At 55.9% G+C, this 12,328-nt stretch overlaps 1 protein-coding gene across 4 annotated transcripts in view; it reads right to left on the reverse strand.

Annotated features, from left to right (window-relative positions):
* Positions 1-41: 41 nt before the first annotated feature.
* Positions 42-12,328, reverse strand: part of NUMA1 (nuclear mitotic apparatus protein 1) — a 20,423-nt gene continuing 8,136 nt past the window's right edge. For all 4 annotated transcript variants that reach the window (XM_057377016.1, XM_057377017.1, XM_057377018.1 and 1 more), the window contains exons 9-26: positions 11,275-11,429; positions 10,809-10,926; positions 9,319-9,436; positions 8,857-8,997; positions 8,405-8,527; positions 5,659-7,758; positions 4,998-5,039; positions 4,047-4,115; positions 3,828-3,938; positions 3,529-3,747; positions 3,283-3,428; positions 2,949-3,189; positions 1,948-2,212; positions 1,699-1,835; positions 1,387-1,587; positions 942-1,052; positions 690-854; positions 42-482 (exon numbers count right to left, since the gene is read on the reverse strand). In XM_057377016.1, coding sequence (XP_057232999.1) covers positions 447-482; positions 690-854; positions 942-1,052; positions 1,387-1,587; positions 1,699-1,835; positions 1,948-2,212; positions 2,949-3,189; positions 3,283-3,428; positions 3,529-3,747; positions 3,828-3,938; positions 4,047-4,115; positions 4,998-5,039; positions 5,659-7,758; positions 8,405-8,527; positions 8,857-8,997; positions 9,319-9,436; positions 10,809-10,926; positions 11,275-11,429 — 4,498 coding nt within the window. In that variant the 3' untranslated portion in view covers positions 42-446. The remainder of the gene's footprint in view (positions 483-689; positions 855-941; positions 1,053-1,386; positions 1,588-1,698; positions 1,836-1,947; positions 2,213-2,948; positions 3,190-3,282; positions 3,429-3,528; positions 3,748-3,827; positions 3,939-4,046; positions 4,116-4,997; positions 5,040-5,658; positions 7,759-8,404; positions 8,528-8,856; positions 8,998-9,318; positions 9,437-10,808; positions 10,927-11,274; positions 11,430-12,328) is intronic.

The raw sequence follows: 12,328 nt of genomic DNA on the forward strand, positions 1-12,328 counted from the left end.
GTGCATGTGGACCGTGGGAGGAGGAAGCCAGGACCATGAGAGCAGGTGAAAAATACACTTTATTTACAAGTAGAAACATTTAAAAATGCTGCCTCACCTTCCCTGGGAGGAGCAGGACAATGGGGCAGTGGAGGGGTCCCACACACAGGGAGCAGGGGAGGTGGCCCTAGGGAAGCTAAGTTTCCCCTCTGTCCCTGTGACTGAGGCTGCAGGGTAGTCCTGGGGAGAGTCAGTCCCTCCAGCCCCAGCCTGGTGCCAGCCCCTGCACCCATCTGTGTTTCCAGCCCTCAACCCCTGTGCATCCCCTGGCCTTGGGTCCCGGAAGGGTTTAGGGTGACAATGGGTGCAGGAAGGGCAAGGGGGCCCTTCCTTGTTGTCAGTGGGATGTGCAAGGCAGTCATACTGGGGGCCACGGCAGAGCCGGCAACGCAGGAACTGGGGAAACCTCAGGATCGCTCATCCTTGCGCGACTGGCGACTGACCTGGAAGTGACAGAGTGAAGAGGGGATGCTAAGGACCATGAACATCACCACGGCCGTGCTGGGACCTGCTGTTGCCATGGCACCCCAGGGACAGCCRGGGACTTTCCCCCTTTCTTCCATAGCCTACATGAACCCAGGGCAGGGGCTGCTGGGGGCATTGGGGTGAGCATGAGCTCTGAAGTGTGCGTGGGGTCAGGCAGTACGTACCTTCCCCTTGGGGGACTTGGCGGTGGCAATGCGGGATGAGCGGCGGGTGCCCCTGCTGGGGGAGGGTGTGGAAGTACTCCGGGTGACTGCCCGGCGCAGCAGGCGCCTCCCCAACTCTCTGGGGGTGTTGAGGATGTTGAATGCCATCGACTGGCGCCTCTGAGCCTGCAGAGGAAGGGCAGGACCATCAGCTCMGAGTGGGACAGGASAGAGGCACCCCTCCTGATGCCTATTTTTCCCTCTTGAGCTTACCTGCGTGGCTGGGGCTGGCTGCTCGCTCTCCTGACTGACCTGGGAGCCACTCTGCTCACTGCGGTCCTGGGTGGTYTGGGGCCGTGGGAAGCAGCTGGTTGGCTTCTTGGACTGGAAAAAAGGGTACTGTTATCAGGGGGCAACCCTGCTGTGGGGCTGGCAGCAATGAGGGAACTGAGGGGCTGCAGGGAGGGGATGGGAGCGAGAGCAGCAGTGCCCAGGAAARGCAGAAGGCTCAGCCCTTCACCTCTGGAATGGCCTCCATTGGGAGGAGTGCTTCTTGCCAGCACTAGGAGCATCAGGAATACTAGACACACCACTGGATGCTGGGAACACTGAGCATGGGGCTGTTACCCACAGGGCTACAGCAGCTCCCTCAAAACATGGAACACCTGCAGTTGTCCCCAGTGTAGGGTGCTGTGGTGTGGGGCTGGGTTGAGCTCACCGGGGGGGTGTCAGGGCCATGGTGGGTCTCCTCTGAGAGGCGCTTCCTCTGCTGCCGGGTRGTGATGCTTCTGGCCTGGGTGCCTGCCTCCCTGCCGGCGGCAATGATCTGGGAGGGCTGCATGCTGGCACGTCGCAGTGTCTCTTCTGGGTCACCCATCTTCATGTCCTCATCCGTGATTCTTCCCAAGGAGGTGGAGGGCTGGGGAGGGGAAGTGGGGATGTTGCCAAGGGGTACTGTCTGTTCCCAGACCCCCTCCCAAACCCCAGTTCTGGAAAAGGGGCTGCCTGSTCTCTCTGTCCCCCTCCTTACCATGCTCTCTAGGGGGTAGCTGGTCTTCAGGTGYGGTGGGCGGGCCTGATTCCGTCGCTGCAGCTCCGCAATGCGGTTCCAGTCATCCAGCTGCTCTGGCTCATCCTGGCACATGCCCAGGCTTATGGTATTCCGGCCTAAATCCAAAGCAGGGAAGTATGAGCAGAGTCCCATGTAAGAATTGGCTCCCCCGAAGCCGGGCAGAACTTTACAGGCAGCAGCCCAAGTGCCTACCCTGCCCACACATACCGAGGCTGGAGCTGCTGATCCCCTGCAAGCGCAGGGAGCTGCGGGTGACCGGCCGGTACCCAGGGAGGCCCAACAGAGCTGAATCGCCAGGGGTCTTCTCKGGGGAGGAGGTTTCCAGCTTCGCAAGACTTTCCTGGGAGGGGAAGCTGGTGAGGGAGCGGGTGGAGACACCTGAGCGCAGACGGCCCTTAGCAGGYGAAGTTTTTGTGGACTGAGCCAATGGGACGTTCTTGACGCGGACTAGTTCCTCAGACTCAGCCTGTTTCTGAGAAAAAAAAATCCAGAGATGAGGGGATCACAGGTGGGTTTAGGCTGAAGGGACCTCAAAGCTTATTTCCTTCCACCCCCTTCCCTTCACTGGGACACCTTCCACTAGACCAGGTTGCTCTAAGCCATATCCAACCTGGCCTGAAGCATTTCCAGGGATGGGGCAGCTAAAGCTGCTCTGGGCAACTATTGCCAGGATCTCACCACCTTCACCGGAAGAATTTCTTCTCAATATCCCATCTAACCCTGTCCTCTGTTAGTTTGAAGCCAYTCCTCCTGTCACTTCAAGCCCTTGTTTAAAGTCCCTCTCCAGCTCTGTTGGACCTCCTTTAGGCATTGGAATGGGCTCTTAAGGTTTCCCTTGAGCCTTCTTTTCTCCAGGCTGATCACCCCCAGATGTCCCAGCCTGTCTCCAGAGCAGAGGAACTCCAGCCCTTGGAGCATCACCCCAGCCTCTGTACTCGCTCCAGCAGCTCCATGCCCTTCTGATGTTGGATCCCAGAGCTGGAGGCAGCCCTGCAGGTGGGGTCTCCACAGAGTGGTGCAGAGGGGCAGAATTCCCACCTAGCCCTGCTGCTGCCCACTGTGCTGGGGATCAGCTGAGGACATGGTTGGACTTTAGCCCRCTAATACACATTGACAGGTCATGTTCAGCTTTTCAGCTCCCAGCATGCTGGGTCCCCCTGCAGTGCTGCTCCTGATCCCTGCCTTCCCCAGCAGGGCCCCCTGCTCACATCTGTCATGGTAATTTTGATGGTGGTGCGGCGCCGGGCTGAGCGGGTCTTGCACCCGTAGTCGAATAAGAAGTCACCGGGGGAGTTGGCGCTGCTCTTCAGCTGTGACGGCGTCTCACGGAGGACAGGGGTGAAGTAGAGACTCTCCCGGGATGACTCCCCATGGGGCAGCCGCTGAGATGGCGGTGACCCTTCACTGTCTGGTGGCACTGAGACTTCCAACTGAGAGCTGGTAGCTTCCCTAGAGACAGGGGACAAGGGTAGTACCAGCAGGCTTACCAGGCCATGAGAAACAGTGGATTTTTGGGGTGCTGGAAGCAGATCAATCTGGTACCTGGTGGAGTCAAGCAGCTGTGACTCTTCGAGGCTATCAGTGCTCTGGTCAGCCACTTTCTGGTAGAAAGTCTCCTGTCCCTTCACTGTGGCAGTCCTCACCTGGAACTTGCTGAGCTCCCGCACCTGGCGTTTGGCATCTTCCACCTGGATRAGAAGCAGGGAGGAATGGGTGCATCTACCCTCCAAGTGAGGTGGTGGTGGAAGTGAGGACAAGGAGGCCGAAGCCCCACTGTRCCATGCCTACCTGAGCTTCCAGGCTATGGATCTGGCTGGTAAGATTCTTGCAGCTCATCTCAGACTCTTTGGCCTGCAGAATGCTCTGCTGTAGCTCCTTGGCCAGCCTCTCTGATTTGCTCTGAAGCTCTGTGTTCTCCTTCTGCAAGTGCTCCGTGGCCTTCAGCTTCTCTGCTAGCTCCTGGTTCTCTTGCTTCTTGGCATCATAATTACTTTTTGCCTTCTCCATCTAGGATGTCAAGCAGAAAAGTCCTGTCAAGTGTCCCAGCAGTGTCAGGGACAACAGGGCCATACCAGCCCCCAGCATACCTGTCCTTTGTAATGCTCAGCTGCCCGTTCCTTTTGGGTGAGCTGCACCTGCAGCTCTGCCACCTTCTCCTGCTGGCTGTTGACTGCTGCCTGCAGCTCCCCTTCGAGTGCCTGGGGGCAGGGAACAGACTGGCTTAAAGGCAACCTGGGTGAGGGCCCTGGCAGCACCAGYACCAACAGCTCCAGGGCTCAGCCCCCTGGTTTTTGGTTCCTTTTTACCTTAACTCTCTGCTGCTGGGTCCAGGTGGCCTTCTCGTGCTGAGCCAGCTTTTTATTCAGCTCCTCCACCTGGAAGAACATGGCTTGGTGAGACCAGCTCCAGGAACAAACCTACAGTCTTCCTGTAGAGRAGCACATCCCTCCTCTCTAACCAGCGCCAGGTCATAACAAGGAGCTTTTCTGCCCCAGGGGRCCATGCAGCACCACCCACTGCCAAGGAAGATCCCAGGGACATGGCAAGGTGACAGTGACCCCACRTCAGTCCTTACAGCAAGGTTGGTTGGAACTACCCAGGCATAAAAAGCAGCCACATGCTGGAAGCAAAGCTGGTGTTAAGTTCCCAGTATCCCACATTTGCAACCTCGGGTCCCACAAGATGGCTCACGCAAGTTCTGGCCTGGCCATGCTTTCTCTGCTCCAGGAGAGCAGAGGAGTTTGGGGAGCCCCCAGGTTATGGCCACAAGGCCTCTGCAGAGTCCTGAGCAGCTCTGGCTGGAACTGGGCAGGGAAACGGGGCTTTTGCAGCATTGTTTCCCAAGTGCTAAATCCTGGCACATTAGAGATCCATGCTGCTCTAGGCACATCTGGACCATGCTGAGTGTAGCTGTTCCTACCAGCTGTGCCAAGAGGTGCTAGAGAGGGGGAGGGAAAGCTATCACAGGAGTGACAGTCCTACACTGAGGAGCCCTGGATGCTCCTGGCAGCCACTTGCCGCATCTGATGCCAAGCGGCATGTGAGAAGCCATGCCAAGTCGCAGGCACCAATATAAGGGGACAGGTGGCAAGTTCCACCCCTGGGGTGGAAGATGCCCAGAGATCCGGAGCCAGGTGCTCCACGACTGGGTCCATACTGTGAACAGTTCACAAGAGAAGTGGGTGGCTGCAGTGGGAACTGGCAACAAGGAGGGCTGTGCACTGTCACCAAGCAGCCAAGCACTTGGTGCACATTACCTGCTTAGTTTGGTCCTTCTGGATTAACTCCAGCTGTTCCACCTGCAGGTACAAAAGGTAGAAGTGAGTACATGGATGGCATGTATCAGGCTGTTTTTCACAGAACCATGGAATCTCTTGTGTTGGAAAAAGGCCTCTGAGATCATTGAGTCCAACCATTCACGGCCAAGATCACCAATAAGCCATATCCCCAAKTGCCACTTCCACACATCTGTTAAACCTTTTCAGGTATAGGGGCTCTACCATTGCCCTGGGCAGCCTGTGCCTTGGCCATTTCTTGTTGTCGTGTCACTTGTTAACCTGGAGAACAAGTTACCTGGGAGACCCCATCTGGCTGCACMCTCTTTCCAGGGACCTGTTTYGTCCTTTCMAGGGAGAGGTCCTCCCTGAGCCTCCTTTTCTYCAGGCTTAGCCCTGCCCAACTCCCTCAGCTGCTGCTCATCAGACTGGTGCTCCAGACCATTCCCCAGCTTCGCTGCCCTTTTCTAAAAATGSTCCAGCACCACGTGACAGTCCCTTTCACACTTGGGAATGCGTCCCACACCCCCAGTCCCTGTGCTGAGCAAGACATGGATTCAGGGGTGTGCAGAAGGCTGAATACACCCCTATTCCAGGAGGGCTCTCCCACCCACRGTCCCCCTTCTGGGAATGGAACCCCTACCTGAGTTGTCAGTCTTTGCCTCTCTTCCAGAAGTTTCTTTCTCTCTTCCAGCGATGCCGCTTTGCTGCTCTCATACTCCTTACTCATCTCCTCTAGCTTCTGCACTGCCTCCTTAGCCTTCTGCCTGCTGCTGGTCACCAGCTCCTCAGATGCTGCCCGCAGCTGATTCAGCTCYTGCATGTGCCGCTCCCTGGCCCGGCCCAGTTCTGCCTCAAGCTGCTGCTGCCCCTGGCTGCAGCTCTTGCCGAGCCTCTGGTTCTCCTCAGCCAGCCGAGCATTGGCCTGTTGCAGCCCTGCCAGCTGTGCCCCCACCTCTGCTGCCTCAGCCTGCAGCCGCTGGATGGCCCGGTCCTGCTGTGCCAACTGCTCCCGCAGTGACGGCACCTCAGCCACCTCCAGCTTGGCCTGCGCTAGCTCAGCTTGCAGTGCAGACACGGCTGTTGCTCTCTGCTCCAGGTCCTGACGGTGCTGGCTTTCCAGGGAGGCACGCTCAGCCTGAGCGCTGTCAAGCTCCAGCTGTAGAGCAGCCAGGAGCTGTTCCTTCTGTAGGCACTTGTCCTGGCAGACCTTYGCCTCCTGCCGTAGCTCATCCTCCCTCTCACTTTGGCAATGGCGGTCCCTCTTCAGGGCCTCTATGGTCATCCGCTGCTTCTCCATCTCTTCCTGGCACCGCTGCACCTCCACCTTCATCAATGAGCACCTCTCAGCCGCACGGGAGGCTGCAGTGGCCATCTCTGTCTGCAGTACCCGCAGCCTCTCCTCTAGCTTCTTGCTCTTCTCCGACTCAGCCAGGATCAGGCGTTTCAGCTCCTTGCTCTCCCCCTCCTTCTCTGTCACCTGGCGATGGAGGATGGAGACCTCGTGCTCCAGGCTGCTGATCAAGCTGTTCTTCCTCTCCATCTCCTGGACGCACTGGGACACTTGCTCCTTCCAGCTCTCTTTCTCCTGCAYAGCAGAGCGGAGAGACACCAGCTCCTTCTCTGCAATCCGCAGCTGCTCYGCGGTGCCTTCCAGCTCCTTGGATTTGAGCTTCTCCTGGGAGAGCTGCTGGGAGACTCCCTCCAGTGCCTCAGCAGCTCTCTGGGCATCCACCTCCAGCCTGGCAATRTGCTGGGCTGCTGTCTGCTCTGCAACAGTCATCTTCTCCTGCARGGAGGAAATCTCAGCCCTCAGCTTCTGCTCCTCGCTCTCCTTCTCCTTCAGCCATGACTGTGCGCTGGACAGGTCAGCCTGGAGGCCAGCCAGCCGCTCTGCCTGGGCCTCCAGCGCAGCCACCTTCTCCTGCTCAGCCTGTAGCTGCTGGCAGGCCCGGCTGTGCTCCCGGTTCAGCGCCTGCATTTCCTCCTTCAGCCGCCTGCACTCTTCATCTTCCCTTTGGGCAGCCGGAGAGTCTCCCGGCAGCTGCTCCCGGCTCTCCTCCAGCACCTGGCGCGTGGCCAGCTCCTCAYCCCGCTCCTGCGGGGCCGGCTTCCGCTCCTGAACCAGCTGCTGTCTCTCTGCCTCCAGCTCAGCGATCCTGGCCAGGTTGCCCTCCAGACACTCAGCTGCCCTTCTCTTCTCATCCTCCAAGATACCTTCAGTGTTCCGCAGGGATTCCTCGAGGAAGAGCAGCTGCTCCTGCAGGCGGCTGTTCTCCCGAGCCAGCTTCTCCCTCTCGGCCAGCTTCTGCTGGCTTTCCTTTAGCCTGCCCTCCAGCTCCTGCAGCTGGGCTTTCAGCACCTCTGCTGCCACTCCCTGCTGCCGTTGGGCACCCAGCTCCAGGATCTGGGTTTCCAGTTCACCAACCTTGCAGCTCAGTGAAGCCTTCTCCTCATTCAGAGCCTGCAGCTGACTGCTCAGTGATGTGTTGGCCTCCTGCAGCTGCTGGAGCTGCTGTAGGGCAGAGTCCCTTTCCTGCAGAGTCTGCTCATGCTGGGCATTGAGGGCCGCCAGCTGCTCAGCCCGYGCCTGCAGGTCTCGCTTCAGCCTCTCTTGGGCCTGTTGGCTCTCAGAGAGGGAGCTCTGGAGGCTGGTGACAAGGCTGCCCAGCTGCTGCTTCTCCTCTTCCAGCTGCACTCCTTTGGCTGTGAGGCTGGACACTTCCTGCTTCAGCTCCTCCAGCTGGCAAAGAGAAGAGTAGGGAGACTGTACTGGGTCTGTCTGAGAAAGACAGTGCTGCTTGGCATTAGCCAAAACACTGSTGTGTTGTCAACACCTTTCCAGCTCCCCATGCAAAGCACAGCACTGTTACGGCTTCTAAGGGAAAATCAACTAACATTCCCCCCAGCAAGGGTCTGGGAAGATCCTAGGAGGGAATGCAATGAGGCCAACTTACCCAAATTAACCAAAGGGATATTCCACACCATATTATGTCAGCTCAGCTATAAAAGCTAAGGGAGGTAGGAGGAATGGGGGACATTGTGCCTTCCTTCCCACCACCCTCCAGTGCACCTTGCTTTCCACTCCAGCCTTGCRCCACTCTGCTTCTTTGGACCAAATACCTTTTTCTCACCATGTAGGAGATGCTCTCTTCACAACTCATTCATGCTGTGGGAGGCCATGGGAGCCAGCAGCTCCCTGGGAGCGGTATTTACAAATTCAGCCCCAAAGGGGCTCCCCCAGAGTGCTCAGCCCCATATTCCCTATTCAGCAGCCGACAGCAGTGGGCTCTGCCCCACATGGCTTTGCCATGCATCTCCTGGCACCTGCTACTCTCTAGCTGGAGAAGTTTACCATTTAAGCCCTTGCTGCAGGAGTCACAGTGTACCTTCAAAATGTCTCCCATGACTTCTCCCTTCTCCTGGGTGCTGCACTCCTCCAGCTTGGCCAGCTGGTCCTCCAGCAGAGAAATCTTTCCCTGTAGAATCTCGATTTTCTCTTCTGAGCATTTCTGGGGACAGAAACATGGGACTGAGTGTGGTGCAAAGCAGAAGAGCCAACCAAGAAGAGGCACAGTCACCCAGTCAGTACTGACACCATATTTTACCAGCAGCTTTGTCTCTCCCATCTGCAAAGACAGCAGCCTGYCCCTCCATGGGGAGCCCCTCCTAGGAACAGGGAGAAGCTTCCCAGAGGAGCTGCCAGTTACAGAGCTTCTCCCCATGTCCTGGCACAAATGGGCAGGAGGCTCCTGGCTGCTGCACCCTAGTTGCAGTTGGCATGTCCCCCAGCTGTGGGGCAGCTACAGGGGGGCACCCACCACTCCCYGGGACCCCTGACCTTATCCTGCAGGGCAGCATGCAGGTCCTTCTCCAGCTGTCCCTGCTTCTTCTGCGACTGTGCCATGGCAGTGTTGTGCTCCTCTGAGAGCTCATTCAGGGCTTGCTGCAGCTGGACCATATTGCTGGCGATCTCCCGCAGCTGCCAAGTGAAAATCCCCCCAAAGAGGGTCAGTGTGCCTTTGCTGTCCAAGGCTCTGCCTATTCCCCATTCCCAAGAGCAGCAGCACACATGAGCATCCTGGGTCACCACATGCAGCTCCACCCAGTCCCCATTCTCCTACCACAGTTCCCCTTTGGATCAGGATCCAGAGCTCAAGGCACGCTTGGTCACTGGGTCAAAGATTGCATTACCATAACCATAAACATCCCAKTATCCATCACTGCCATCAAATCCTCCCTGCTGGGTTCCACCACAACCAACTGGGCTTTGGGGACAGAGAGAGGATACTGCACCCCATACCTTGAAGGAAAGATCCCCATTCTCCTCAGAGAGCTCACTGATTTTTCGGTCCATCTGGGTTTTTTCAGTCTTCAGGTCCTGGCACTGCCTGAAGGCCTCATGCAGGCGCCCCACCAGGCTGTGGGAAAGGATGTAGTTAAGAAGGGGTTACATGCTGGAGGCAGGTGAGGATATCACAAGGGATCAATGCTGCTGGATATTGCTGAGGAAACTAAAGGTTCCAAGGAATCTTCATGCCTTGCTGACTCTACCATCAATCCAGCTCTAAAACTGGGTCCCAACACATGGCAAAGCAGAATAAAGATAAGCAATGTTTGTGCTTTGCAGAAGCCAAACCACTCCAAACTGAGAGCAGAGGCAGCTGTGGGACTCCAGCCACACACCTGAAAAGGTAAGTACACAAGGAAAGGACAAAAAAAGATACAGCACTTCCAGTGGAGGTTAGGGAGCCTTTCTGAGTAAACAATGTCACAGGGACAGAGCAAAGACCAGGATGCAGTGTGACAGGTGATTTCAAGTATGTGACAAAGCCCAGTTCATAGTGAAGGTCTGCAAAAGGGGCTGGAATCAGGAGTTCCAGGACTACCCTGAAAGCTTTCCCTTTCCCAGGGCAGGTGAGACCCGCATGCACAGCACACTCTTTTCACACAAAAGGAATTGCTGCTCCCATGCAGTGCTTGGGTTAAGAGTGGGCTMTTAGAACAGGCTGCATGGTTTGGGACTGGATCCCTGCCCACTGCAATAAAAATGGGCTGCAGGCCACAACTGCCCTGAGGGYGGCACAGTTGTGTCCTGGGCTGATCCCACAGTGTGAGCAGCAAGGGAGGAGGGAATTCCATTCCTCTGCTCCTCTCTGGTGGGACCTGCAGAGCTGCCTCCAGCCCTAGGGTCCCCAGTATCAGAAGGATGTGGAGATGCTGGAGCAAGTCCAGAGGAGATGCTCCCTCTGCACTGGAGACAGGCTGGGAGAGACGTGGGGGTGCTCAGCTTGGAGGAGGCTCCAAGGTGACCTCAGAGCACCTTCCAGTGCCTAAAGGGGCTCCAAGACAGCTGGAGAGAGACTTTGGATAAGAGGGAATGGCTTCCCACTGATGAAGGACATAGTTAGATRGGATATTGGGAAGAAATTATTCCTTGTGAGGRTGGTGAARCCCTGGCACAGGTTGCCCAGAAAMRCTGTGGCTACCCTGTTCATGGAAATGTTCAAGGCCAGATTGGATGGGGCTTCAAGCAACCAGATGTAGTGAAAGGTGTCCCTGCCCATGGCAGGAGGCTCCAGCTGAATGAGCCTTAAGGTCCCTTCCAACCCAGACCCTTTTTTTGATTCTATGCCTGCTGTCTTCTTCCCAGGGCATAGCAGCAGAAGAAAAAGGTTTGTTTTCTCCCGATTCATGCACTGCTAAGGAAGAGACAGACAACATGGAGTCTGGGGATGTGGGAGAGACAGAGTCCTGCCTAGCAGGAAGGAACAGACATTCCTGGAAGATTACCTCTCATTCTTCTCCCTCAGCTCCTCCATTTCTTTGGGTTCCAGCTGGTCTGCAGCTTGCTGTTCATTTAGCTTAGTCAAGCGATCAATCTGCTGCTGCATCATGGTGATCTGACCATCTAGGGAAGGGGGCAAGAAAGGGCCCATTACCAACTTTTTATGTCTCCTGAAGCCCCCACAATAGCATTTCTGCACTGAAACCCTCTGCAGCAGGAGATCAAAGAGCCAGGCTGCCAGTGCTGCTGCTCAGCATAGGTGTTGCTTCAGTCACAGCTTTTGTTGCCTAAGATATTTAAGTGAATACGAGAGGCAAGAAGSAACCTGGAGTCTCACTTGCAGCCTGGCAGGATGGACCATGCATGAGCAGAGTTGTGGTGGGGTCAAAATAGAAAAGTCAGAGAAACAAGGGGAGATGTCAGCCCCACAGACCCCTCCCTGTATCCCAGGATGTCCTGCTAGCAACTGACCCTTCTCCATGAGGCGCTTGTGATTCTCCACCACTTCCATCTCCAGCTCATTCCGGCTCTCTCTCTCAAAAGCCAGCTGCTCCTTCAGCCGCCGCAGCTGAAACTGGGGGGTCTGCATGATGTCCCCCATGGGCGAAGACGGAGCGCTGGGCATGCTGCAGGGAGGCACACACAAAGCTGGATTATCCAGAGCCAGTATAGACCCCACACAGCCAGACCCACTCTGCTACCCCCATCTCTGGGGCAGGTCTTTCTGCTCACCAAGGAACTGATGCCTTAAAATTCTAGGAACAAAACAACACACTTAAGACACAATATTAGTATAGAAGGTAATATAAGGCATTTTTCCATATTTACTCCTGGAGGCCTCCAATTAGAGACCAGCTTTTATATTACTTCCTATATTAATATTATCTCACAAGTGTGTTGTTTTGTTCCTAGATTTTTAAGGCATCAGCTCCTCCCCCTTCCGGTTCAACTGTCTTCCAGAGCCCCCTTTTGCTATTTGTTTATGGGAAAGTGACTCAGGGGAAGATGGTTCATCCTTGGCTCCCAGAAGAACCAAAATTAGGATAGGGTCTTTGGAATGTGTTTTGTCTCTCTGTCGATCAGGGTAGGAAAAATACTGGAGATAGCTATGAACTATGTAACTATACCGTAACAGTCTACAGAGCTACAAATACATATGAAGAAAATATGAAAGCAAAAATCATTTTGGTATCAGGTTCACAGCAATAACTTTGATGCCACATCACCTGAGCAGGAAGGCCATGCTCCTCCTCTTGGCTGCATTAATGCCAGCCTCTAAGTGCTGGGCAAAAACCACCACCAGCAWGCCCAGGTGTCCAAAGGCATCTTTGCTTGTGTCACCCACAGTGTGACCCAGCAGGGCTGAAGCAGTCATCACACTGTGGTAGGCACTGGTGAGGCATCTCCAATCCTGTGGTTGGTTTTGGACCCCTCACAAGAAAGATATTGAGGTGCTGGAATGTGTCCAGAGAAGGGCAGAGAGCTGGGGAAGAGTCTGGAGCATGAGTCTGATGAGGAGCAGCTG

Source organism: Malurus melanocephalus, unplaced genomic scaffold, assembly GCF_030028575.1.
Source record: "Malurus melanocephalus ecotype Western Australia unplaced genomic scaffold, MMel_1.1 scaffold_298, whole genome shotgun sequence".
In the NCBI taxonomy this organism is placed as follows: Eukaryota; Metazoa; Chordata; class Aves; order Passeriformes; family Maluridae; genus Malurus; species Malurus melanocephalus.